Here is a 27,382-nt window from a genome sequence, read left to right as displayed (position 1 = left end):
TGGGAGCCTTAGCATACAAGCATACTGGTCCATAGTTATACAGTCACAGTGTGCTTGAAGACATTTTTTCTGTGTGTCTGCCACATTTAAGTGCATACATTTTAATTTGGAGCAAGCAAAACAGTAAACAAAAGCAATGAATTAAACAACAGTTAGTTACCCACAGTGCTGGCCCATGTAATCAGACCATCAGTAGCTGTTAAAAGTTAAACTATTAGAAGCAGAAGCACGTTTTCAGAATCCGGAATCTTTTAAAAAAAAAGTCAAAAAGCATAATACAAACAAATATAAATATCTTGTGAACAAACGCAGAGTTCAGGTCTAGTTGTGGCTGTGTGTGTGTGTGCGAGGGGGGGGGTAGAATTTGAGTATTAACTCAGCATGTGATTATAGTTTAGCTAACGCTAAAATGGTGAACCATTTTTGTTTTGGTGAGTTTATTTTTAACCCTCTAAACCTTTTGGATTGGTGTCTTACCTCCTGCCTTCTGTGATTACAATGATTGCTAATACAGTTTGTTTGTTTTGGCATCATGTGTTGTGCTACATCGGACATTTTTTAACTTGCTCTCACAACATTATATTTACTGATATTTTCAGAGGTGAATGAAGGCAAATTCCATATGATCATGTACCATCAAAATGAGTTTGCTTTTTTTCCTTGTGATCCAGCTGTGAATTACCTCAATAGATTGTTTTTCTAAGGAGTTTTATGGAGGTGATGAGAATAAACTTTTTTCCATAGTAGTTTTCCTATTTAATGCAGGGAATCTTGTAGTAACAAGAAGAACTCTTATAGGTTCATAGGTTGATACTAGGCTAACGGCCCTGGGGCCTATACAAGCCTAGCCATAACAATTCCCTGGCTATTTCTTCCCAAAATATTTATTTCCCCGGTCCCCTGTCTAGCAGGGTGACTGATGTGATCCCTGGGGTGAATTTCCTATCTCCCATCCAGTCATCAAGGTTCCTTTTGAAAAGGGCAAAAGAGGCGCTCAGCTTGACATGTATGGGCAGTCTATTCCAGAATATAGGGAGTCTCTGGGTCAGGAACCTATCCCTCCAGCATTTTTTATTCATTGTGATGACCAGGTTTAGATCCCTGGAGCATGTGGATCTGAGGGATTGGGATTTCTTTAAGTGTAGCATGTCCAACAGCTCTGAGTTTGACATGGCCTTGTATGTTAAGCAGAGATCGTCTCTGAGTAGGCGATATGCGACAGAGTATAGCTGGAGTTTTTTTAGACGGTCAGCATAGGTCATCTACTTTAGGCCTGTGATTCTTTTAGAGATGTATTTCTGTGGCCTTTCCAGTAGTTGCGGATGTCTTGTGAGTTACATACCAAATGGGGCATTGTACTCTATAATGGGTCTAATGAGGGATGAGTACAGTGGGACAATGACCTCCTTTTTTCTGGATGAAAAGCCCTTAGTGATGAGGTGTGCCACATAGAAGGATTTCCTGACTGTTGTGGAGATGTGGTTATCAAAGGTGAGACCACTGTCCATCTGTGTCCCTAAGTCCCTTATCACACTTCTGATGTTTAGTGTACTGTCCCATTTCTCATCTTTCTTCCTTAATGCATCAGTCAAAGGCTTCACCCTTTCCCTACCAACACTTGCCAGGCACTTGACCTAGCTTTTGACCCTGTATGCACCCCTATTCTGCTTTTGGTTTGATGTTCTTTCACATCTCTGACCTCACATCTGATACCCTCCTTTATGCAGAGTGCTGATTTATTTACATATCTCCCTTCTCTGTTATTCTAAACAGCCTATATCCAGGCACCTTTGTGTTCCCCCCCTGCCTTGTCATTGGTCCATGTTTCTGTGATGCCAGCAATGTTCCACCCTCCCCTAATGTATCATTGTTGACAGCTCTTTTGTCTTTCTACCCAGAGACCCTGCATCACAGAGCAGTGCTACCCAGCCACATTCTGAGTAACCCGAATCCGACCAAGATCACAGCTTATAATGATAATCTTTTGCTCATTAGACAGCGTCTCCAATTCTTGTGGAATACTTCTTGAATTTGGCTTTCTTGAAAGCAGTAGCACTGTGACCCTTCAGGGCAACAGCTAATTATACAATAAAAGGCAGGTCTTAGTGTCAGTAAGGAGCTAACATACTGACACAGATGTACTCTTGACTTGGTGACTTTTAATGTTTTTAATACCAGATGCAGCCTTCATTTTTACTTGTCCATTCTATTACCAGCTGTTCTGCTGAGTACTAGAGTAGAAGCTCTTTTGGGCCATTTTAAGCCCAGTCAGGTTCCCTTTTTGTGCTCAAATTAACCTATCCCATTTGGTTAGAGATGGGTCTTACTCATCCCATGGTCGGCAGTTATATTTTGCCCCTAATAAAAATAACCGTGTTCATACCCTAGATAATTTGAGTGGACCCATGCATGGGATAACGCATTTAGCAGCTGTCTCTATCCATTAGTAGCAAAGGGGGCAGTCCTGTGGTACATTTTCCCTTTTCCATCCATAGATTCAAGTTGCTGTCAAATATGGATACGGATGAATTTTGTTTTATGTGGATAGGGAGTCTGTTCCAGAGCAGTGTTAACCTCTCTGAGATATTCCTGTCCCTTCAAACCATTCTGTTGATATTGCAGAAGATATTTAGATCCCTATGTATTTCTGATGCCATTTGACTTGCTGATGTGCAGTAAATCCATCGGTATTAGCTCAGATGATGCCTTGTATGCCAGATACATGTCCTTTCTGAGCAGTCTGTAGGACTAAGCAATATAGTGATAGGGGCTTTGAGTTGGTCTGTATAGTATATGTTGTTTAGGCCTTGTATCCTTTTAGTAAGGTATGTCTGAAGGCGTTCATGTGTCTGGACAAATACATACCAAAGGGGGCATTATATTCAGTAATTGGCCTAAAGAGGGCTGAGTAAAGGGGGGCAATGACATATCTTGATCTAGAGCCAATCCCTTTGTTTAGAAGTTGTGCAATAAAGGGCTTTCTTACAACAGTGGACACATGTTGGTCAAATGTTAGGTCATTGTCCACATAAGTTCCCAAATGCTAAACAATTAGCTCAGCTCCTAGGGTTGTATTGTGAATGTGATAGTTCCCTGGGGTCAGGGACTTCCCAAAGGATACAATAATGCATGTTTGGTATTTAGTTTCAGTCCGTGAGTATCGCACCAGTTATTTATTTGGGACAAACCTTCCTGCAGGATGACTAAGTCATTTGTGGATTCAACGACTGCTCCTAGCTTGCAGTCATCTACTAACTTAGTCAGACAGAGCCCTTTGGTATTGGCTTTTACTTCAGAAATGTAGATGTCAAACAGGAAAGGCCCCAGCACAGAACCCCTGGGGAATCACTAATGAATTGTCTCTTTGTGGAAGTAACTTCCCCTTTTTTATTTCGTATGTCCTATCTGTGAGCCATTTAAGTCACTTCTAGGAACACAATTAACTTTGTGAACTGGTGTCCCTATAATATTTGCATCACCCTTCTTTTGAAGTTGCTCGTATCCAGTTTTTGGTTAGGGAACCCTGTGTTCTGGCAGCTCCTTTCAGAACTGGTATTAGTCGAAAGAATTAATGATGATGACAAGAATGCAGGCAGACAATCTCTTTGCCTTTTCAGTGACTGATGAGTGCAGGCTCAAATTGCATGTCTTTCCGTGTTATGTACTTTAACTCACCTCCAATCAGACTGAAGTGGAGCTGGGTTTGTAATTGTCAAAGGTAGCAGCTTGCTAGATATCTGACCAAAGATGCTGTGTACTAGCAGACATGACAGGAAAAACTGCTTATGAAAAAAACAAAATTACTTTGAACAACTGTCTTTGTGTCTATTTACAGTAGTATACATATATATATATATATATATATATATATATATATATATATATATATATATATATATATATATATAACATATATATATATATATATATATATATTATATATATATAACATATATATATATATATATATATATATATATTTTATATATATATATATATATATATATATGCTGAGATGCACTGCAGCGTTTTTTAATGTATACATTGGTAAACTAGTTTAGGTAAGCACTAAGCAGACATATGCATGCACACTCAAATGAGCATATACACACACACCCACACCCACACAAATATGTATATATATATATATATATATATATATATATATATATATATATATATATATATATATATATATATATACCTGTGTATATATGTGTGTGTGTATACACCCACACACACACACACATATATATATATACATACATATAGATGTAGCACTACCTCACTTTCAGTTTTATCAGTGAATCCCACCATAGAAGAAAGGGTGGTAAATAACAGTGGCAGGTTAAAATAAGAGAATGTATTTCTGGAAAAGTAGACTGGTGTTAAGTAAGACTGTTGCATAAAATAGAGACTGTATGTTGTTGCTGTTTTGGTGCTGTAAAACATATCACCTGATATTTATTTGTGTCTCGACAATTAAGCAGAGGAGCTAATATTGCCTCTTCTGTTTGTTTACTTAAAACAGCTTTTCACGTGGCCTCACTATGGGAAACTTATCAGGGAAGAAATGCTGTCAATCAAAGTCTACAACTGCACCAAAGTCTTCAGCCCCAGGTAAGTCACTCTGCCATGGTATGGCCTACTGTGTGCTAAGCTTTAGAAGGAAAGAAGATTTACTAGAAGTGGTAATTCTTCCCTCCCGTCATTGTATTAAATTCACTTCCTTTGAGTCATCTAATTATAAACAAACCTGCTTGAAGCAGTACTGAAAAAATGAGCAGCGTAAACATGACAAAATGTTACATTAAAGGATGTGGATGTTGCCATTGTGTTTTGCGTCTGTTGTGTGGGTACATATGGTTTTCTATGTCAGTGATGTTTTAGGTTCTAATACCACGCACTCCGGCCTGTAGTATCTCCATACCTTTACCTAATGACAATCATAGAGGTACACAGGCTCACTAGCTTCTCCTTAGGCAAGGACAAAAGTAGCTCACTGCATGCGAAATCTCCCTGAAGCTAGTCGGTACTCTTCAAAAAAGGCGTGTTCTCAAACATGGATCATCAGACTCAAAACGTGTACGACAACACCTCCACCTTCTAGCATGCCAAAATAGATTTATAACATAAAGTATGATGGGTTTCTGATTACCAAAAAGGCAATTACAAGAGTAAACTTATGAAAATAATTGATTGCAGATTCTTTGTTAAACTGGATTTATTACATGCTAATGTTTTTACTTGTTTGTAGCATGGTGTATATGTGTATGGATCTTTGTATGCATACACATGCAGACATGTATATGCACCTGATATACTTATAGCCCTTCACAAGCTTACAATATTGGTAGTACATGCCGCATGCCAATCTATACACGTATGACGTAATCTCTACTAGTCTCATTCACCCAGCTTGTACGCATACTTATGCCTATCATCTGTGCTGGTGTACTCAAGGGTCTGAGGAAAGGGCCGCAAGGATTGCCCTTGTCATACTTAATCCTGGAACTGTAGCAATGCACTAGGGAGGCTGCTACAGTCTAGCAGTTTAGTAAACAGGATTAAAGTAATGAGCTGTGAATAAGCTTCATAGGTTCATAGGTTCATAATTACTTACTAGTCTATTGAGCTGTAAAGATCTTAAGAAGCCTAGCCTTACTTTCTCATTGCAGTTTCCAGAGATGGGCCAGACAAATATAATTTGGAACATTTATATCTTCCCTATTAAAGAGGGACAGGGCTGATAAGCCAGGGATGAATTTGAGTTTACCCATCCATTCTTCCAAATTATGCTTGACTAGTGTAAGAGAAGTACTTTGCTTTATGTGGATTGTAAGACAGTTTTACAAAAGCAGTATTCTCTTTTATATTTACATATCCCTCCAACATGTTTAATTTATTTTGCAAAACAGATTGATATCTCTTGAGTGGGTGTTTGCGATACCATTGGATTTGCAAATGTGTAACAGGTCTGACAGAATAGGGTCTGCTGAAGCTCTATACGTGAGGCAGAGGTCATTTTGCAGCAGCCTATATGATCATCAGGAAAGACACAAGGCTTTGAGACAGTCTGGTTGTGTATTTCGGCTTTTCCCTGTTAGGGGTCGCCACAGCGGAGCTCTGGTCCGCTAATGATTTAGGCCCTTAAATTTTTTTTATTGGGAAAGTGTTATGGTCATTCCAGATGTGACAAGTTTTTGGACTGGTACATAGCAAAAGGGGCATTATACTCAGTATTGGCCTAATCAATGAGTACAGCAGAATGACTACATTCAAGGACCTGGATGAAATATATTTTGATATAAATTGTGAGACAAAAAAGGACTTCCTTACAACAGTAGATAAGTGGTGATCAAAGATCAGTTCATTTTTGACATAGGTTCCCAGATCCCTACCTACAGGATCAATTTTCAGGGGAGTATTGTCAATTTGATAGTTATAAGAGGAATCATGCTTGTTGAAGATTAAAATTACACATTTCTTGGCATTTAGCTTTAGTCCATTGTTTAAATATCAGCTATTTGTTTGGGACAAGCCCTTTTGGAGCATCTTGGTGTCCTTTGGGGAATTTATGATGGCACTAAGTTTATTGCTGTCTGCAAACTTGGTGAGCCACAAACCCTTAACATGAACTTTGACAGCCAAGAAGTAAATTTATTTATTTATTTAACATTTGTTTATCAGGAAAGTCCAAATGGGACAAAGCCCATTCTCCGCAGAAGCTAGGGGAGAAATGCTCCAGACACGTCTTTTGGAATGTGGGAGGAAACTGGAGCACCCAAAGGAAACCCATGCAAATGCAGGAAGGACATGTAGACTTTGCACAGAAGGCACCCAAGCTGAGAATCAAACTGGAGAACCTCTTGCTGTGAGGTGACAGTGCTAACCGCTTCACCACTGTGCCACAAAATGCCAAAGAGATGTGCCCCTGGGACTGAAGTCTGGTGTACAAAGCTAGTGATGGTTCTTTTGGAGGCAACAGAGCTGCTCTGCAGACAAGAGAAGAACATGTAAACTGCACACATACAGTGACAGAAGTCAGGATCAAATCCTGAAGCCTGGAGCTGTAAGGCAGGTGTCTTTCCACTGAGCCCCTTTGCTGACCATCATTTGGCAGGTAAAGTGTGTAGGTCCTACAGGTACCAAGCAGTGCTCCAGTGACAGAATTTCAAATAGCTTCTGTCAGGACCTATTTACAATGTCCTTACAACTGCCATTACCATACTGTCATATTTGCATATGTCAGTTGATTGGATGAAACCTCCCACTCCTCATTCCCACTTTTGTTCCACTCTCAGAGCCACTAAGTTACACCCTAGAGAAAACTAAAAGCAGTTGTTCCCCATAGTATTACATGTACTTGACAGCAGAAAGATGCAGCAAATCTAGTCGGACTGTCCTTTAAGTATCAAAAGAACTCCTCCACTGGTCTTTACAAGAAAATATATTTTATTCCAAAAGAAGCTGAAGTTTTGTCCTGCAGTAACAAATGAGGTTTGGTAACAAACCACTTTGTACAGGGACATCTTCAGGTGGTGGTTAGGTATATATAATACTTGGAATTAACAGGATGGGGGGATGAAAGATTTATATGCACATGAGGATTTACTGTGAGGAAATGAGGTAATGGTAGGGAGGGGCTTAAGTGGTTTATGCAAGTGAAGCTGGGTTAGGAATCACATTTTGGCATGAACTTGTTAAGGCAAGGTCATGTCCCAGACAACGTATAGGTATTCCATGAGAACGGGTAGGCCTCAGGTTAATGGTGGCTGGTGGGTTGGTTGGTGGTTTGTGTATTTAATATATATTTTTTCTCTATTCTTCCCCATTGCTGGTTGCCATCGTTGAGGGATCTATTAGCCGTTGCTTTGTCAGTTGTTGCTTTGTATGGTTTCCCCATCTGGTTCCCATCGTTTGAGATTTGGATTGGCCATTGACTTGTCAGTTGTTTTGTTTTGCATGGTATCAAGTTTAGGATTTCACTTGCATTGGCACTTCGGCAATGGTCGCAGTCATTGGTAGTCTGTGATAAAAGTTTGCAGACAAGTTGCGGGGCCTTCGGGGTAACATACTTAAGGCATTGTATGTTACTGTAATATCCATGGCCTGGTGCAGTGCAAGTGACGTGCTTTCGCCGTGCCTTCGGGTTATACTGGACTTGGAAAGGCTTGCATTTTTGAGATTTGCTGTTTTTTTTTTTTTTGTTTTAGGCATGAGTTGGCTGTGCTGACTGGATGACAATGGAGAGAGAGTGGAGGATCAAACAGTGGTGTCTCGGAGAATGCTGCTGTGGGCTTCTGGGCCTGCCTTTCCTGAAAGCCTGGTAATTCCAATGTCATTTCATGGACTATGTTATTATCATTGCAGAGATGGTTTGCCTCTTCGATGTTTAAAGATGCACATATTTGTGAAGGCTTTTGCAGATCTGTCAGGAATTATATCACTCGGAGGAGTGAAAGAATGATTTTAGTTCATAAAAAAGTTTTTATTATTATTCTAACATGTCCTGTTAAATTATGGTTGCTGCCCAGGGCAGGAGAGTTGGGTATGAGAAGAGAGCAGTAGGGATGATGACAGTGGTGGAATGTGTGCTGTCAGGCTGGCCTTTTCCTGGTTGTTCATGGCCTCTTGTCATGAGGTGCACTTGGACTTTCAAGTGGGAAGGGCCTTTGCTAGGTCATTCAAGTTAATGGATATACTTTTATCCTCACTACAAATATAGTGTTACAGATTGGTGGTGTTGTGTATGCAAAAAAAAAAAATGTATATAGCAGATGGGATATGCGGTTGTTGTTCCGTGGGGTTGGCTGTGTTCCCTCGTGGTTGCCTGGACTTGTGCTGCAGAGGTGCTTGGTGTTGTGCTTTTTGTTTTTTGTTTTGGGGCATTGGGTGAAGGGGTTTGATTGTGCTGCTTGGTCCTTGTGTCAGTTTTGTTCAGTGGTCAAAACATGTGCTCTTTGAATCTTGCATTTTGACAAGTATTGGTGCTCCTGCCAGTGCCATGGCTGTTCTGACGTGATCCCTTCAGCTGAAGCTGTAAGTGGCTTTTTGCATGCTCTGAAGAAGTTAGTGTAATGGATGTTGCTGCCCATGTACGGTGTAGAGCTAACTGTCAGTGTAGCGGGGCGGTACCTCTTAATTGTACAGCTTTTGCAGAATGGGAGGAAAGTTATGAAGGATTGCTGGTTATGGAGTAAACAATGCTCAATTGCTTTGCTTAAATCTGAGGAATAAAGTAGGCTACTTATGCTCAAAGTGGGACTTTTATGGCTTTACAGGACAGACCATACACCAGGTTCGAACTTGCTCATGTTGGCAAAGTAAAAACGCTTAATTATTAGGACAGACCATACTCCAGGCTTGGACCTGTCATGGTAGCAAAGTAAAAATGCTTGCTATTTATTTGTTCATTCACTCATTCATTCATTGGATAAAATGTATGAAAACCGGGATTCACTGAATAATGATGGAGAATAGGGTTCAGGTTTGATATACTTCAAAAAATGTATGGTGGCACAGAAGCTGTTATCTGAGCAACTTTTGGCAAGGATAGTGAGGTTATTTACTGTTTTAAACATTCCAGTGCCATGACCTAATTGTGGCTTGCCTGTGCATTATATAAATAAGTTGCCATCCGTTCCTAGGTGGGTAGCAGATCAGATGGTATGCTATGTGTGGTAGAAGAGTGTTCAGATATAAATTATGAAAACGGGGTAAAATTGGAGTTTGCGGGCATGCTAGGGTAAATCATTAAAAGTTAAATTTAGAAATTATGACAGACATTTGAGTTTCAGGCTAAGGCATAACCTGTGCTAATTCGTAAGAGCAGTATGTTAAAATATGGACAGAATGGGGAGAGACGGATATTGCCCCACTTGTGCTTTTAGCCACATTCTTGATCTGGGGGTATGGGTCTGAGACTCATATGAAGATCATTACTATACAGTGGGCTACTGGCAGTTGGCTATGCAGTTTCTTGTGCTTTTAAATGGTGGGGGAGGAATCTGTTGGGATGTTTGTGGTACTGATGTGCTCTTGTGACTGTTGCACTCCTCAAGCCAGTTGGAATTTTTAACATTGTGGGTAGGGTGGGGGATTACTGTCATATTTGGGGGTGGTGTGGAGTTTGGTCCGTTCTCATATCATTTTGGCTTCTGGTAAATCCTTGAAGAATGAAGTCACTGACAATGATAGACCTTCATTTCAGGAAGCACATAACAAAGGATCATAGGAAGTTACTAGGCTATTGGCCCTGAGGCTCTTATAAGCCTAGCCAAGAGTTTTGCCCATGTTTAGACAAGTCAGCACTCAAAGCCCTTGTCCAGCAGGGATACAGGTGGAATCCCAGGGGTGTATTTTCTGTTTCTCATCCAGTTAACCAGGTGCTTGAAAAGGGATAATGAGGTACTCTACGTGACATGGAGAGGGAGTCTAGTCCACAGATGGGGGAGTCTCTGGGACACAAATTTGTCCCGCTAACAAGTCCTGTTGATGTCATGGACCAGGTTGAGGTCACGCTTGTGGGTTACTCGAGTGCACAGCTGTTATTCTGTCAGCTTTTTAGGTTTGGGGGAGGAATATTTTCATGCTGTCCCTATTTGGGCTTTTGTCACTCCCCTCCCATTCTTCTGGCTTTGCCCAGATTTTGCACCCAGAGGTTTGCAGCCATCCGTTGATGAACATAGTTGTATTTTCTACTAATTCTGTTATTATTTCTATTGAGTCAATTGGGAGTTATAGTGTCAGAGTAATTTATGCATGGTCCATATAGTTTGCATATCTGAGCAAACAGTGGAAGTAGGCAAAAGATAAGTGATATTGGTTTTATGAAGAGAGAAATTATAGCTTTAAGTACAGTACAATAGTTGCATTGAGTCCTTTGTTATGACTTGGTGCAAAGGTGATACATTCCCCCCCCCCACTGATTGGCAGGGTTTACTTTGTAAGGAAAGGAGTACAAGGGGTTGCACTCTCTCTTTTGGGGTTGGTGGCTGCGGGCCAGTGTAGCGGCTGTGCAGTGAGTGAGCAGGGTAGGCCCTGGTCAGCTCTTAACTTCGTCATTAAGACGTTTTGGCTGTGTGTGTGTGTGTGTGTGTGTGTGTGTGTGTGTGTGTGTGTGTGTGCGCGCGTGCTAAGAATTACAGTTTTCCCTTCTTTAGCAGGTGGGGTAATGCAGACTGGGCATAAGTCGGTGACCTGAAGGAGGTCGGTTCAAATGGAGATGGAGGCTGTCGCAGTGTGGATATCCTGTTGGTTAGAGTGGTGCACTGCAGGAAGTGGTTTTGGAAGGTGATATATTCTGCTGTGTTGGTGTGCTGCTCTGGAGTGTTCCTGTTGCAGGAGTGGGCACTATGAGGTCATAGTTAATCTTACTTTGTGCTCATAATGGCATGTCATTGCTGGTTCAGATAGGAGGTAGTGGGGGCACGTGAGGAGGAGGTATGTTGGGGCAGGGTGAAGCTGGGTGGGAATTGTTTCTGGGGAGTAGTACGGGATACCACAGGTGGGGTAGAGTCAATTTCAGGCTATGTATGATTTCTAGAGGCAGGTTGAGTTTTATGGGGCGGGATAGGTATACAGGTATGTTGGGGGAAGTTGGAGGAACCGGAGCTTTGTGGTTAAGCAGAAGTGGGAAGCCTTAAGCAGGGCATGGTTTACACTTGCTGTTGGAGTTTAGGGTATTTTTTTTTTTTTTTTAGGTAGGCTTATGGCAGGGCATTGCTAGTTTGGTTAAACTGGTGTTGCAGGGCGCTTGGAGCTCCCTTTATAAGAATGGCTTATTGTAGGGCATCGCCATTGTGATTAAATTTGTGTTGCAGTTGCCGCTGGGTAGGAATTGGTGAAATAGATTGGGGATTTGTCTGCTTTGGGATCAAAGTAGGGTGGATCAGTCGGTCAATGAGGTGTTACCTGCGAGTAGTATAATTACACAGGTGATAATGGTATGCAAACTTAATCCAGGTTGGGGGGTTCATTGGCATATAGGGTTTGGGTGGGGTTTAATAGGGTGTTGGTTGACTGATAGGGGCCCTTGATGGGATAACTTGTGTGGAGAGGGTTGATGTAGGTAATGGAGATTACTGGGCTATAGTTCCTGTGGTGTGGTTTTTTTTTTTTGTAATGGGTGTATTGAAGTCATTCAGAGGGTGTTTGTTGCTCAGCAAATGCTATGATGACATTAAATGTTTTCTCATTACATTGGGTAGTTGGTGTGTAATTAAATTGCTATTAAAATTGATTTTGAAAAGGAAATTTCATATGGCTATTGTGTCCATTGGGCATTAAAACAGGGCTTCAGTTAGGCATGATAGTGGGCAATTGGGTGGTACATTTAGCGGGTAATGACTTGGAATCATTGTGAAGCTACTATAGGTTCTTAGATGAGTGTTAATTTAGTTAATATATAGAGGTTACACAAGGTTATGGTTGGTTACTTTAGCACTGGAGTGGGATCAGTGTTTTAATTTCAGTAGTTTAGGTAAGTGGCTACTTTGGCTAGTTATGTCATAGATCTTTGGGAGCTGAGGACGCAGATACAATTTGATTAGAGAGGATGGAGTAGGGCTTAATGCCTTTTCAAGGGCAATTAGGTTGTTGGAACTTTGGTAAGAGGGAGGGGGAACAGCCTGGTCAGGCTGGTGGGCGGAGAAGAGGGGCAGGTTTGCCTTCTTCTGTTCCCTCTCTGGTGTTGGATGTTTAGTTCAATGAGTTGGGAAAGGAAAGTGTGCAATTGGACTCTGCTCGATAAGCAAATTAAGGAGTGGCGGTAAGGATGTTTCTTCTTGGTTGGATGTTAATACAATAAATGGTAAATGAAGTGAGTGGGATGCTGCTTCATAAATAAAATAAGAGAGTAGAGGTAAGGAGCTGCTTATTTGGCTGAATGGTAATTCAATAAATGGTAAATTAAGTGAGTGGGATGCTGCTTCATAAGTAAAGTAAGTGAGTGGAGGTATGGATGCTGCTTACTGTAGCAGGATGAGCAAGGTCACGCTGTCCTAGTTTACATTACCTGGAGGTTATACTGTGATTAACATCAGTCATACCGTGTTTAAGTTGTAATTAATAAGTGTTAGTTAACAAAGTTGTTTATGGAAATCTAACAAAGGTAGTCAAACATCATTCGGTGTGATGTTTTTATTGAAGGGACCAGGACAAATGGACATTATTAAAACTGTTAAAAACATTCTTGACCTAACTTGAAAAACTAAGAATCATGTGATCAACAATAGCCAATCAAAATCAACAAATAAAATTAGCATGCACAAAAAATGCAGGAAATATATTGTGCAAGGTTCACTACTGTTCCAGTGTAGTTGCAATAGCCAGGGCAAGTGATTGTCCTCTGATAGTTTTTAATTGAGACATTTGTTGTGTCATAAATATACCTGTATTGCATGAACGCCCCACATTTGGATGTTTTTCCATTACGAGTGATTGCAATGTCTGACGAACTCTATATTATGGTCTTGATATTATGTGTCCTTCTAAAAACAAATTTTAGTTCAACACCTAAGGTCTGCATGATGTTCAAGGACATAACTTTTCCCCAGATAGATTTTACAATTTTCCAGATGTGTCCTGTATCTTCTGAAAAAGCTGTAAGTAAAGAGTCAGAGGTCCTAGCCCGAACACTGCAGTGTTTGTTCATTGTTAACCCTACGTGTTTCAAAATGGGTTTGTAAACCAAGTTGTGCCACTAATAACTGCAGTTGCGATCTCGAAAAATACACTATCTGAGGAAATTATCTGGGGCAGTCTTTCCATTTGTCCTTTCGCAAGACTATGCTTCTTCTGAAAAGGATGGCAGCTGGTGTAGTGGAGATACTTTATAAAACAAACAAAAAAATGAATGAAAAAAAATCTTAACTCAATGCCATTTATTAAAATAGTAGAATAAGTCCACTTCGGTATACATGGGCTGAGAAATGGCAAAGGATTAAGATGCCATCAAATTCGGTATTAAACACAAACTGCTGTAAAACAAAAACATCGAACAAAAAAAAAATCTTAACTCATGCTGTTTATTAAAATAGTAGAATAAGTCTACTTTGGTATAGATGGGCTGAGAAACGGCAAAGGTTTCAGATGCTCTCATGTTCATTGTTAAACACAAACCAAACCAACTTATGATATATAAACTGTTGTAAAACAAAAAACTGAACAAAAAAATCTTAAATCAATGCCGTTTATTAAAATAGTAGAATAGGTTCACTTCGGTAAAAGGGCGGCCACATTGGTGCAGTGGTTAGCGTTGCCGCCTCACAGCAAGAGGTTCTCCGGTTCGATTTTTGGCTGGGGTGCCTTCTGTGCGGAGTCTGCATGTTCTCCCTGTGGTCGCGTGGGTTTCCTCCGGGTGCTCCGGTTTCCTCCCACATCACAAAGACATGCTGTAGGTGGATTGGACACTCTAAATTGGCCCTAGGTGCTGAGTGTGTGTGTGTGTGTGTGTGTGTGTGTGTGTGTGTGTGTGTGTGTGTGTGCCTTCTGTGGAAGGTTGGGCACCGGGCTGGCAACTCAACACCGTAGAACTCTACTGCCAATCATGAGCAGACAGGTGATCCGCTGTGGCGACCCCTAACCGGGAAAAAGCCGAAAGAAGAAGAAGAAGGTTCAATTCGGTATACATGGGCTTTGAGTTAAGATTTATTTTCATTAGTTTTTTTTTTGTTTTACAACAGTTTGTTTAATAATGAATGGGATAGCATCTGAAGCATTTGTCATTTCGAAGCATTTGTCATTTCTGAGCCCATGTATACTGAAGTGGGCTTATTCTACTATTTTAATAAACTTCAATGAGTTAAGATTTTTTTGTTCTTTTTTTGTTTTGCAACAGTTTGCAATTTGTATCATAAGTTAGTGGAGATACATGTTAGAAAAGGATGGTTTACTGTATAAGGAAGGCTGAAAACAATGTGAAACATTATCTTTTGCAATAAACACATCCAGGTAGTGAATATTCTTTAGTGAAGAAATATAGGAGAGACTAAGAAAATCTATGGTCTGTTCCAAATATTCAAAAAAAACATTCCAAATGATTGGTAATGCCTGACCATAACATGAAAATATTATCTTGATATCTAAGATGCTGAATGATGATAGCTTTAAATGAAAAATTAAAAATATATTTCTTTTCCCAATGTGCAGTCATTAGGTTGGCATAAATGGGTGCCGTTGCCACACCCATTGAAACAGAGGTGTGTTGCTGAAAGTATTCGCCTTTGAAAAAGCTAAAATTATTCCTCAGTATTGTGTATCTAAAATTTTCTGTACACGTTACATCTGTTGTATTTAATGGTGTGTATTTTGCACAGAATACATAAATCACTCCATCCCTATATTGTGAGGAATAACTATATACAACCTTTTGAGGTCACCTGTAACTAACATCAAGTTGTCAAAATATTCTCAGATGCTCACCCAAATTATTCTTAAGTTTGGGATCAACAAAAACAGCAAGCGGTTTGGTGATGAAACCACACACACAGACTGTGGGTCACAGTGGTGGATCACACAGAAACTATGGGCCACAGTGGTGGATCACACAGACTATGGGCCACAGTGGTGGATCACACAGAGACTATGGGCCACAGTGGTGGATCACACAGACTATGGGCCACAGTGGTGGATCACACAGAGACTATGGGCCACAGTGGTGGATCACACAGACTATGGGCCACAGTGGTGGATCACATACACTATGGGCCACAGTGGTGGCTCATTCAGGTCAGTGTGGATCTTAGGAATCCCAAATATTGTAGTCACAACTGGGTTAGACACATGAAAAAAACTGATATAGTTCTTGTGTGCTTATTTGTTATAACAATAAATCTTTAATAATGAAATTAATAATGGCATAAGCTATGCTTATTTTGTTCTTGGACACACTGGAGTAAAAACTGGTGTCATGCACCATGATGAACATTTTTGTTGAGTAATCTAATGAATTCATATTTGCCAGATCCCTACTCTTGTCTGGTTTCATCAGTCTGATGTTTCTGTTCTTAGATACATCAAAAAGGGCAATGCATTCAGGTAGGGACACATTCTTAAATATGTCCTTAAGCTTTGTACTGCAAAATCTTCTAATGCTGTCTTTCTCACAATGCCTCATAAATGCTGATATTAGGATGCAAGGGGTAGGTTATACCAACTAGACTTTTTGAATACAGTTATATTGTTGTGTTCAGTGGTCTGGTTGTTAAAAATTAACTGAAGGTTCATCTTACATTCATACATCTTGAGATCAGTGAGAGCCGAAACAAGATTTGCCTTGGTGGATGGGGTAACTGCTCTTGAATATTCCAATATGTATTAGTTCCACCAAATAATTACTGTAGTTGAAAATATTGAAATCACTTTCACCTTTGGGTGTGTCAGTTGCTCTTGTAATCCATGGTTCTGTTCTGCTAGTATGCATTCTAAGTGTGTCCCCTCTTCTGCCCCTGAAAATGAGGAGGTCATCATGACCAGTGGTTCCCTGTTGAGTTGTTTTGGCAATAATTCAATTGATTGGTAAGGCACTGAGGCCTTCTTAAAGGAAAGCTCTGTAAAAAATCCTTGTGGTCATCGATGATAAATTCAAGAGCATCTGAACCAGCTTGAGAGTGACCACGCACACTGGTGACTTTGTTTTAGATTAGGATGTGCATGATTTAAGCACATTTTACACATTTACATTCACAAATAGTTTTGCAGGTATTGTTAGTCTTAGAGGAAATGCTATCATACTGCATTTGGAGTAACTCAGATGCTAAGTTTTTGGTAATAACCTTGTTCGTGTGTTTGATTTTTGACTGTTAAACTTTTCAGAATTCTGTCAAAGCCAATCCTACCAAATAAATCAATTAACTGACTGTATAGTTTGCAAGATGCATCAATCCAATTTGGAAATTTCCAAATTCCATTTCCTTTTGTTTTTCTCTTGTTGGTTATACTTTCAAACAGAAAGCGATATTTGGTAGCTTTGCACTCAAAAAGTATAAGTTGTTGTGCAACAGTTTTATCGTTACTGTCACTACTAGCACCATCACATTTTGGAACAAAATTGAACCAAGTGTTTAAATCCTTACATTTGTTTACCATTTGGCATACGGTTGAATGTGTAGTGGCTATGGCCTGTGCCCCTGTTGGTGTCAAGACATTGTCTCAACAACCAGTAAGCCATCTGCTACACCATTGTTACTGTTGCAAGACTCAACAGTGATACTGGAAACCTTTGCATATTGTCTAACCTGCATTATGAATAAAGTGAGGTCTCCTTGTAGCAAAGTTTTTCCAGGTGTAGAAAAGGTACCTGGCCTAAGATACAGGGAACTAATAAAGTAGCAAAAAAGATCTACAACCAAGGTACTGAATGATGAAATAAATGTCTAAGAACCAAAGGAACATCTCCGGTGTCCTCATAAGAAAAAATTGCTTTATTCCAAAAACAGTTGAGTGTTTTCATCCTACAGAATCAAAAGGAATTGCTCAAAACTGTTAAAAACACTTTCAACCTCACCTTAAAAATTAAGACTCATTCATGTGATGAGCAATAGCCAATCAAAATCAGCAAGTAAAATTAACATGCAGAAAAATCTAAATAGATAATACACTTAAATGATACCGTTGTATACACATAACACCTGTCTATAGTTAATATTCTAAAGATTTCAGTTTCAAGACTGGTGACATGGACATATTGTCATTGACTGCGCACTTTTTAAGCAATGTTTGTCATATTGATCACTACTGCAATAGCCTTAGCTATATGGGTTATATCCAGCCAAGGATATAACAGCTGAGGAACTTCCAAATGTTTAGGGCACCATCCATGTGCTCAAACTGTCAGGCAGCTCAAGCTGAGCTGACTAAAAGTCAAGTCTGGGTGCAAAGCCCTTCAGAGTTTTCCTGCTGCCAAACAGTATGCTCCTCTGAGGCTTCTGAGGCTCAACAGTCGGCTTTTGTTTTCCTTTGCTGAGCAAATAAATTCCCTTTGGGAGGAAAAAAAAAATTTTTTTAATGTTGCTGATGTTTTATTACTATCCTCTTCAGGAAAGTTATTTTAAAACTAGGAGCATTGTGTTTTAAAGGACTGTCTTGAGACTGTAATGTACTTTTAAATGGAGTGCTCATTTTTTCTGTCAGTTTAAAAGTGGTGTAAAGTAACTAAAAAAATTTTTTCTGTGGGTAAATTGTGTTTATTTTACTTTTGTGTGGCTGGCATAGCATCCTAAAGTGCTTTTTACTGTGTTTTCCTGTCAAAAAAGTAACTTTTGTGGACTGGTAGTGTTTATTGACAATTGCTGCTTGTCTTCCCTTGGGAAAGATGCACCATTTTTGGTTTGACCATGAAACAGACTACTGGTCCCATGGTCAGTCCTTCTTTCATCATCAAAAAGAAAAAAAAATAAGCAAACAGTCTTTGCTACAACAGCAGGCTAGCAATTTGCCTCAGCTGTAGGTGGATGACTCTGCTGTGGCCATTTGTTCTACCTTAGACCACTCATCATTTACTCAGATCCCTCTGGTGTAACACATATAGCCACTATGAACCAGAGGTTAGTCATGTCCCCTGCAGCTATGGGGGTCCCCCTCATTGAGCAAAGGAGATCCACTCTTGTTGGTCCTGGGAGAGGGAACATGGAAGGTTTCTCTTTTGTGTCAGAATGCTGTGCCCTCCCTTGGGGAAGCTGCTGACATTAGTAACACTATTGGCCCCATATTTTTCTCTTAAAAAGAAACAGAAAACCAAGTATGTATCTACTCTTCCTCAATATTCTTTGGGTAGGAGTAGTTTACTGGATCTGGCTCAGGGTTTAATTCAGGCTATTGGTTCTTCTTGCAAAGTAGTTTCTGGTAAAATAGAGAGGAATTCCTATTTTTCTGAAGAGATCCAGGATTCTGAAACTGAACAGGAAGATAGAGGGATAGATGCAGTTTTTTTCCTCAGATTTCTGACTCAGCTTCAGAGGAGAGGTCAGTTTCTGATTCTCCCCGTGGGGGAGGGGGTCTTTTTCTCTGAGATTATTGCTATGCCAGTGTTTTCCAGTGGGAGAACACTGCGTTTTTTCAGTTCCTCAGGAAATTGGGTCTATATTATAACACGGAAGTTTTAAAACTTTGAATGTTATAATATCGAACCCTTTAAAGTGAAAGCTGACAATAGCGAAGCCTCAGAACATCGAAATTTTACCTAGGGTAAGATTTCGGTGGTCCGTTCTGTGGCTTCACTATTTACAGCACTGTGGTGCAATGGTTACAGACTGGGTTTAGGGAAGTGAGCGAATGGAGGTTACGGATTGGGTTCAGGTAAGTGTGGTGCGATGGTTATGGACCGGGTTAAGGTAAGTGAGCGAATGGACTGGGGTAAGGTGAGTGTGCAGTAGTTAGGGACTTTAAGGTTAGGGCACGGGTGAGGTGAGTGTGTGGTAGTGACAGACTTTATGGTTAGGGGCAGTTTAAGTGAGTTAGGGTTAGGGAGCGGGTGAGGTGAATGTGCGATAGTGACAGACTGTAGGGTTAGGGGCAGTTAAGTGAGTTAGGGTTAGGGCGCGTGTGAGGTGAGTGTGTGAGAGTTACGGACTTTAGGGTTAGGGTTTGGGTTAAGGTAAGTGGATAGATAGTAGTGTATGTACAGTTTAGTGTAGGGTTAGATGTAGGATTTTAAGTGTATGTTTGTGGATTGCAGTTGTTTTGGTGTTCGATGTTAGGATTGTTCGACTGAAATGGGTCGATATAATAACATTGAAATTTTGAGCATTCAATGTTATAATATAGACCCAGAAAATACTATGAGTTGTTACAGAAGAATTTTCCAGAATCCTTATACATTCCTCTTGTTCTGTCTGCTTTACTGGATGTGTGTTGCTGTCTGAAATTTTCCTTGAGAGTCAGCAAGCTGCTCGTAAAAAGACAGATAGGATGCATACAGTTCCTCAGTCTTTTAAATTTTTAGGCAGTATTCCCAAATCCGACTCAGCAGCTATAGCTTTATTGATCCCACTGCTGTTAAGCACTGAGTTAATTCCAATCCTACTCTTTATGATAAGGATAGGAAAATTATTGACTGGCATGGAGAAAAAAGTGTATACTTCTACAACTTTGATTTTCAAAAATTTGAATTGTCAGGCTCATATTTTAAAGTTTGTTCTGACAAATTGTGAAAGCATGAGGAATATTTTATCTGCAGTTTCTTCTTGTGAAGAAAATGTGTTTTAAATAACTTAGTTTATTCTATTACACTGGACACAACTCATTGTTTACAGTGTGTGTGTATGACTCTATTGATACGTCTTCAGATCTATGGCCACTGGTACTGTTTTGAGGAGGTCTGCATGTGTGCATTCTCAGAACCTCCCAGATGATGTTAAAAATGAGATTTGAAATTCTCCCCTGGACAGAGATTTAGTGTTTGCAGAGGTGATCAAAAAGTGTGATGAAAGAGGCAAGCTGATCCAAGAAATATCTTAAGATTTTTCAGCACTCCTTTTCCAAAATTTTCAAGGGATTTTCTATCTTTTCATCCAATTTTGGAAAAAAACCCACCAGAATATACAGTAAAAATATGGGTAAACAGACGTTTAAGAAGAAGTGGCAAGGGGGTTCCAAAAAGAAGTCTTGAACCTTCCAAAACTAAGAACAACCCAACAAGTGTGATTATTCATGAGACCTTGTGAATCCCTCTCACCCTGCCCTCCTCCTTTTTTTCAGAAAGTCTGAATCTCAGTTTTTCTCTTTGGCAACAGATATTTTCAGACAAATGAGTTGTGGAAATCATTCATCAATGTTACAGATGGCAGTGGGATGAAGTTCCTCCTTTACAGGGGGTCATTCCTCATCTTCCAGATTAGACTCTTGTTTCCACTGGTTCTTCATCATGTGCTGTCCCAAGGAGTGATAGAACCAGTTCCTCCTTCCCATGTGGGCAAGGGGTTTTATTCAAGAATGTGCCTAATGCCAAAAAAGAAAGAAAATTCTTGGAGACCAGTCCTGGATCTTTCTTTCCTAAACTTGTCTGTGATGGTGCCCAAATTCAAAATGATGTCACTCCATAAGCTGTTAACTCTTCTTCCTCTTTCAGGTTTCTGGGTAATACTGGAGTTAAAAGATGCTTAAAATTTCAAATGTTTCTTAAGGATTTGTGTGTCTGGATCACATTATCAATTCTCTGCCTTACCCTTTGGACTGTCCACTGCACTAAGAGTGTTCACAACGTGTCTAGCTCCAGTTGTAGCTTACTGCAGGCTACAGGGTATCCACATTTTTTCCAAATTTAGATGACTTGCTTATCTTTGCAGAGTCTTTTTCAAAGTGTCAGGAATCTCTCACATGGATGAGAGATCACTTACACAAACTGGGATTCCAAGAAAACAATCAAAAGTCTTTCTTGACTTCTTCGCACAGGATTGTGTTCCAGGGATGTCAACTAGACACCTCAGTTCAAAGAGCTTTTCTTCCACAGGAAAAAAATAGATCTTTACATAGATCTATTTGTAAGGTTTGCCATTCAGACTTTGATCACTATGAGGTAATCTCTGAAGATTTTGAGTCTCATGGCATCTATGATTTTTGTGATACCCCTGACAAGAATCCACATGTGAAAGATACAGGGTATCTGAAATTTCGTTGGTTCCAGCATCAGCACACTTTATCTTTTCAAATCCCAGTGCTGGGTTTGTTAGAAGAGAAATATTTTAGGGGAAACAACAGATATTTTTAAATCCAGGTCTCCCCGTCTCCCTCCCTGCTCCAAAGCAGTCAGTTACCACAGATGCTTTGGACTTTGCTTGAGGAGCAATTTCAGGAGGGATAAAAATGCAGGAGGTGTTGGACACCAAGCACACAAGTGCATAAATATCAAGATGATGCTTGCCCTGATAAAGGCACTCAACTCTCTGAACCATCTTTGGCCCTCAGGTGTTTACTGGCAATACCATAGTCATGTGGTACATTAACAAGCAAGGAGGTACAAGATCTAACCCACTATGCAGGCTATCCATGTTAGCTTTAGATATAGCTTCACAGCACAGTCTTACCCTACAAGCATCCTACATTCCATTAGAGAATAAATGTGTGGCAGACAAGCTGAACAGAACCAGGGCAGACCCTCATGAATGGAAACTAGTTCATGGGATCTTCCAAGATTTTCTTCCATTGTGGAAAGTTTATTTATTTAACATTTGTTTACTGGGAAAGTGCGACTTGGAATGAAGCCAATTTTCCACAGAGGCCCGGGGAGAAATACTTCATATGCATGTCTTTGAAACATGGGAGGAAACCGGAGCACCTGGAGAAAACCCACACGAACGCAGGGAGGGCATGTAGACTCCACACAGAAAGCACTCCAGCCGAGTATTGAACCAGAGAACCTCTTGCTGTGAGGGTCCTCAAGTAAAGCTCTTTGCCTCCTGTCTGAACAATCAACTGGCAAGATTCTGTTCCAGGACTCCATGCAGGAAGGCCTGAAAGATGGATGCTTTTTCTTTTCCTTGTACAGGAATGTTCATGCATGGTTTTCAACCATTTCCACTAATATTCAGGGTACTTCTGAAGATTCTGAACGAATCTCCCAAAATTATTGTGGAGACTTCCATCTGGCCTAGGCAACAGTGGTTCTCCCTTGTTTTGTTATATTTCCCTGTTCTTCATCTTAAATTGTAGTCAGTTTTACATTATTCATCATCTCATGTTTATGTACTGGCTTATGGGAACATATCATGATTCTTACTGGTGGTGGTTGTATTTAAATAATGATGCCTCACACGCTTTTGTATGTTTATTTTTTCCACACTGAAGAAGGCACTGGTGTGCCGAAACCGGTCTGTGTATATTAAAGTTTCTTTTTACACTCGGTATGGGTGTCTTTTACTTTGTTTAATATTCTGAGTCATTTCACTGCTGGCCAACTGTGTTTAATATATCATTTTCCATAGAAGCAGGGTTTCTTTGATTACTAATCCTTGTTTTATGCCTAATGTGGTGTCCAAGATTAGTTTAAGACAAACTATTCACATCCCCATTTTGGTTCCTGAACCTGAAAATGAAGGAAAAAGGATACTCCATACCTCAAGTGCTATCTTGACAACACAAAATCTTTCAGATCTTTGGATCATTTGTTTATTTCTTGTGAAGGTAAGAAGAAGGGCAAACTGCTTCAGAACCGACTATTTCCAAATGGTTGTCCAAGGCTAGTACTTTTTGTAATACTCACCATAACAAAACTATTCCAGGAAGGTCGTGACTTCATTGATGGCTTTTTAGAAAGGGTTGGATTCTAGAAGTATTCCAGAAGCTACTACTTGGTCCTCTATACATACTTTTACAAAGCACTATAAGCTTGCTAGGACCATTCCTCTGGGGCTTCTCAAATCCTCTCCTTCCACCTCCCAAATGTTGTAAGCTGAGCTAATCTACCCATATAGTTAAGGCTACTGCAGCAGTGATTAATATGATGAACATGGTACAGTTGTGTAAGTTAAACTTACCTTAATAGTAGATGTACGGATGATCACTGCTGCAGAAGCTGGTCCATCCCTCCGTCCCCCTTGTTTGCTTTTTATGCCAGGGTGTAGGCACTTATTTTTTGTTGTTGCTACCATTGTCGTTTCAGGACTCAGCCTCCCCTCTCTCTGCTGGCAGAAAGCTCTGGAGGGCTTTGCACACAGACTTGTCTATTAGTCAGCTCAGCTCAAGGTGCTTGACAGTTTGGGTATGTGGAATGTGCCCTGAAGCTTAGGAAGCTGGCTGGCTTTTATATCATTGGCAGGATATAACTTATATAGCTAAGGCTACTGCAGCAGGGATCAAACATATACTGTTATGGTAAGTTTAACTTACACAACTGTACTTTTTCTTATTTGCCCAAACTACAAGAAGTTTGTGATTTTTGTTATTAGCAAAATGAATATTTCTGAATGGGAAGGTCCCTGGAAATGCAGAATTGAATGTGAAGAACTGTTGTGGCAACTCAGACTTAACTTCACAAAGTTTCCAGTAATCAGTGAGACAATATTTCTTGGAATCAGAGACAATTTTTTTAAAAATAACACTAATTCACTCACTTAAAAAAGTTAATAAAACAAAGGTATACCATCAACATGCATTCTTTGACCAATAAAAAGTATGAAATGCTAATGTCTGGCTTTATTGACTGACTGTAATCTTCGGTGATCTAACAGAAAATCAAACATTATTGAGGGGCAGAGCAAAAATGTGAGGCAAAATCAGAGAAGTTCTGCAAACTTAGGCACAGTGGAGAGGTATGGTAGGGTTGCAATGCTTTGCACTGTGTGGATTGTTTCATTTATTTGATCACAATGAGACATATAAAATGTACTCAGTCAAGAAAGTGTTTGCAGTTGTGGCTCACATTTCTGCATGTGTGTGTGTGTGTGTGTGTGTGTATGTGTTTGTTCACAGTTTCATAGGTGTTTATTAGGCTAACAACCACAAGGACCTTTTTAAGCCTAGCCATGCATCCCAAATTTCTGACAAGTTCTGATACCCTTGATAAGTGTAAGTAGGGGTGTGGGAGATGAAACATTTACAAGCAGGGCCCTGGGAGATGAACCATTTATGGGTTGCCTGTGTCCATTAGCGACATAGGTGCCAAACCAGGGATGAATTTCCTGTCCCACATCCAATTGTCCAAGTTGAACTTGAATTGGATTAGGAAGGAACTCTGTTTTGCATGAATGGGGAGTCTGTTCCATAGACAGGGTAGACTCTGGGATAATACCTGCCTCTCCAGCAGGTCCTATTTATATCACAGGCAAGGTTTAAGTCTTTAGAACAGGTAATTATCTTGCTGTTTGTTTTGTGGATATGCAGGAGGTCCATCAGAGTGGGGGTCTGATAATGTCCTGTATGCCAGGAATAGATCTCCCCTCAAAAGCCTGTAGGAGACAGAATACAGGGATAGGGCCTTGGAGTCTGCATAGGACATTTTACTTATGCCCTTTATTCTTTTAGTGAGGAACCTCTGTGGACATTCCAATTGTTGGATATGTCTGCTAAGGTACATACCAAAGGGGGCATTGTACTCAATGATAGGTGTCATGAATGCAGACTACAGTGGAATAATGACTTCCTTGGACTTAGATGCCATACCTTTGTTTGTAAGTTGAGTAAAATAGAATGATTTCCTCACTACTGTCGACAGGTGATGGTCAAAGGCTAGACTGTATATATGTGTGTCCCTAAGTCTCTACCTACTGGGTCACCTCTAAGGGGTTTGTTGTCAATATGATAGTTACCAGGGGTAGTTGACTTCCTAAAGGATACTACCATACATATCCTGACATTTAGTTTTAGTCCATGACTCTGATACCAATTGTTTGTTTATGTCAGCCCCTCCTGGAGAACATTTGTGTCAGTGTGGCATTCAATGACAGCTCCTAATTTGCAATTATCTGCAAATTTAGTCATCCAGAGAACACTGGCATTGGCCTTGACTTCAGAGAAGTAAATGACAAAAAGTAGTGGTCTAAGGACTGATCCCCAAGGGACTCCACTTGTGGCTCGGCTCTTTGTAGAGGTGGACTCCCCAGTTCTAACCTCCTGGGTCCTATCTGTGACCCACTTAGCTATCCACTGGGTGACATACAAGTTTGTACCTAATCTCTTGAGTTTGTCAACAATGCCCGAGTGGGGTATTGTGTCAAATGCCTTGGCCAGGTCAAGGTAGGCAGTGTGAACCATTTTCTCTCATCCATTGCTTTGGTTACCTTCTCAAAGAAGTCCACCAGGTTGAGTTGGCATGATCTGCTCTTGACAAAGCCAAACTGGGTTAGGTCCAGTGTCTGGAGGTTTACTATATTGATATTAGTCATTTCCATGATAATTCTTTCCATGGCTTTACATATAAGACTAATGAGACTTATGGGTCGGTCGTTTCCAGGGTCTGTAGATGGTCCACATATGTTCAGAGGGATGACTGTTGCTGTTCTCCATTCATGAAGCATGAAGCCTGTTTGGAAGGTACAGTTAAATAGTAATTCCAGAGGCCCTGATAGGTCATGTTTCATGCTATTTAGAAGGCATCCTGGGATATTGTCTGGGCCCGTTGATGCAGTGTTCTTGGTCTTAGAGAGAGCATTAAGGACCTATTCTCTAGTGATAATAGGGGGAGTTAAATTTGATAGTATTTCCTGAGGGAAGGTTGAGGTGGAGAGAGGGGTAAAGTTGGAGCTGAATCTATCTGCCAGTAGGTTTGCTATATCTTCTGAATCAGTATAGGTGGCTCCATTTTCAATGAGCTCTGCACACAATTGTGATTGCCTTTGAGGTTGTAGACATAGGTAAAGAATGCTTTGTGGTTGTCCTTGGGCAGGGAGGCCAAACTTACCTCAAATTTGGTTTTAGTAGACTTTATTTGTCCTCTGAGTTGTTTGTTTTGTTTGCTGAGAGTGTTTGTATCCTGCTGGGTGTTGCACCTCCTATTTTTTGCCATGATTTTCTTCCTTCTGTTATACAGTCTATTGATTTTGTGATTCCACCAGGGTGGCTTGTCACATTATACAAAATAGAAAAATGCAGTAAAGTAATACAAAATATCAGAAATTAAAAGCAAACTAACCTTTCCATCACAGCAAGCTCTGGTAGAGTCTGGGTGAGCTTTTCCAGTCTCTGAGTTTCTGTGTATAAGTGCGTGAGTATATCTCTCTCTGCATGTGTGCATGTGTTTGCATACCTGCATGCGCATTTCAGCATTTCAGTTTCTGTATATATATATATATATATATATGTATGTATATATATATATATATATATATATATATATATATATATATATATATATATATATATATATATATATATATATATATATATATATATATATATATATATATATATATCTTTATATATATATATGTGTGTATGTGTATATATATATATATATATATATATATATATATATATATATATATGTATGTATATATATATATATATATATATATATATATATATATATATGTATATATATATATATATATATATATATATATATATATATATATATATATATATATATATATATATATATATATATATATACATATAAAATAGTCTGCTTCTACAGCTGTTTATTTGTATATCTATATATTACTGGCTGTGTGTGTGTGTGTGTGTGTGTGTGTGTGTGTGTGCAGACATTATTAAATACACACAAATGTATATTCTGGATGTAAAGTGCATCCTCCAACACCAATTCCATTTCCTATAACAATTCTGAAACATTAACAAACACTATTTTTACATAAAAAAATATAAAAAATACACATGCTAATAATAAAATAAATACAAAACAATTTAACAGATATCCATTTTCTAAGCACAATAATGCCCTTCGTGGTTCTGCTAGGGCCTGCCTGTGGCATTTGGCCTCATAACG

General features: G+C 39.7%; 1 protein-coding gene across 1 annotated transcript in view; it reads left to right on the top strand.

Annotated features, from left to right (window-relative positions):
- LOC122817026 (fer-1-like protein 4) overlaps nucleotides 1-27,382 on the top strand; it is a 1,119,105-nt gene that overhangs the window by 184,539 nt on the left and 907,184 nt on the right. The window contains exon 3 of the mRNA XM_044090141.1: nucleotides 4,532-4,620. Coding sequence (XP_043946076.1) covers nucleotides 4,532-4,620 — 89 coding nt within the window. The remainder of the gene's footprint in view (nucleotides 1-4,531; nucleotides 4,621-27,382) is intronic.

The sequence above is a fragment of the Protopterus annectens genome, chromosome 12.part0 (assembly GCF_019279795.1).
Source record: "Protopterus annectens isolate FY-2018-M chromosome 12.part0, PAN1.0, whole genome shotgun sequence".
Classification (NCBI taxonomy): Eukaryota; Metazoa; Chordata; order Ceratodontiformes; family Protopteridae; genus Protopterus; species Protopterus annectens.
This window is presented reverse-complemented; position numbering and strand designations above follow the sequence as displayed.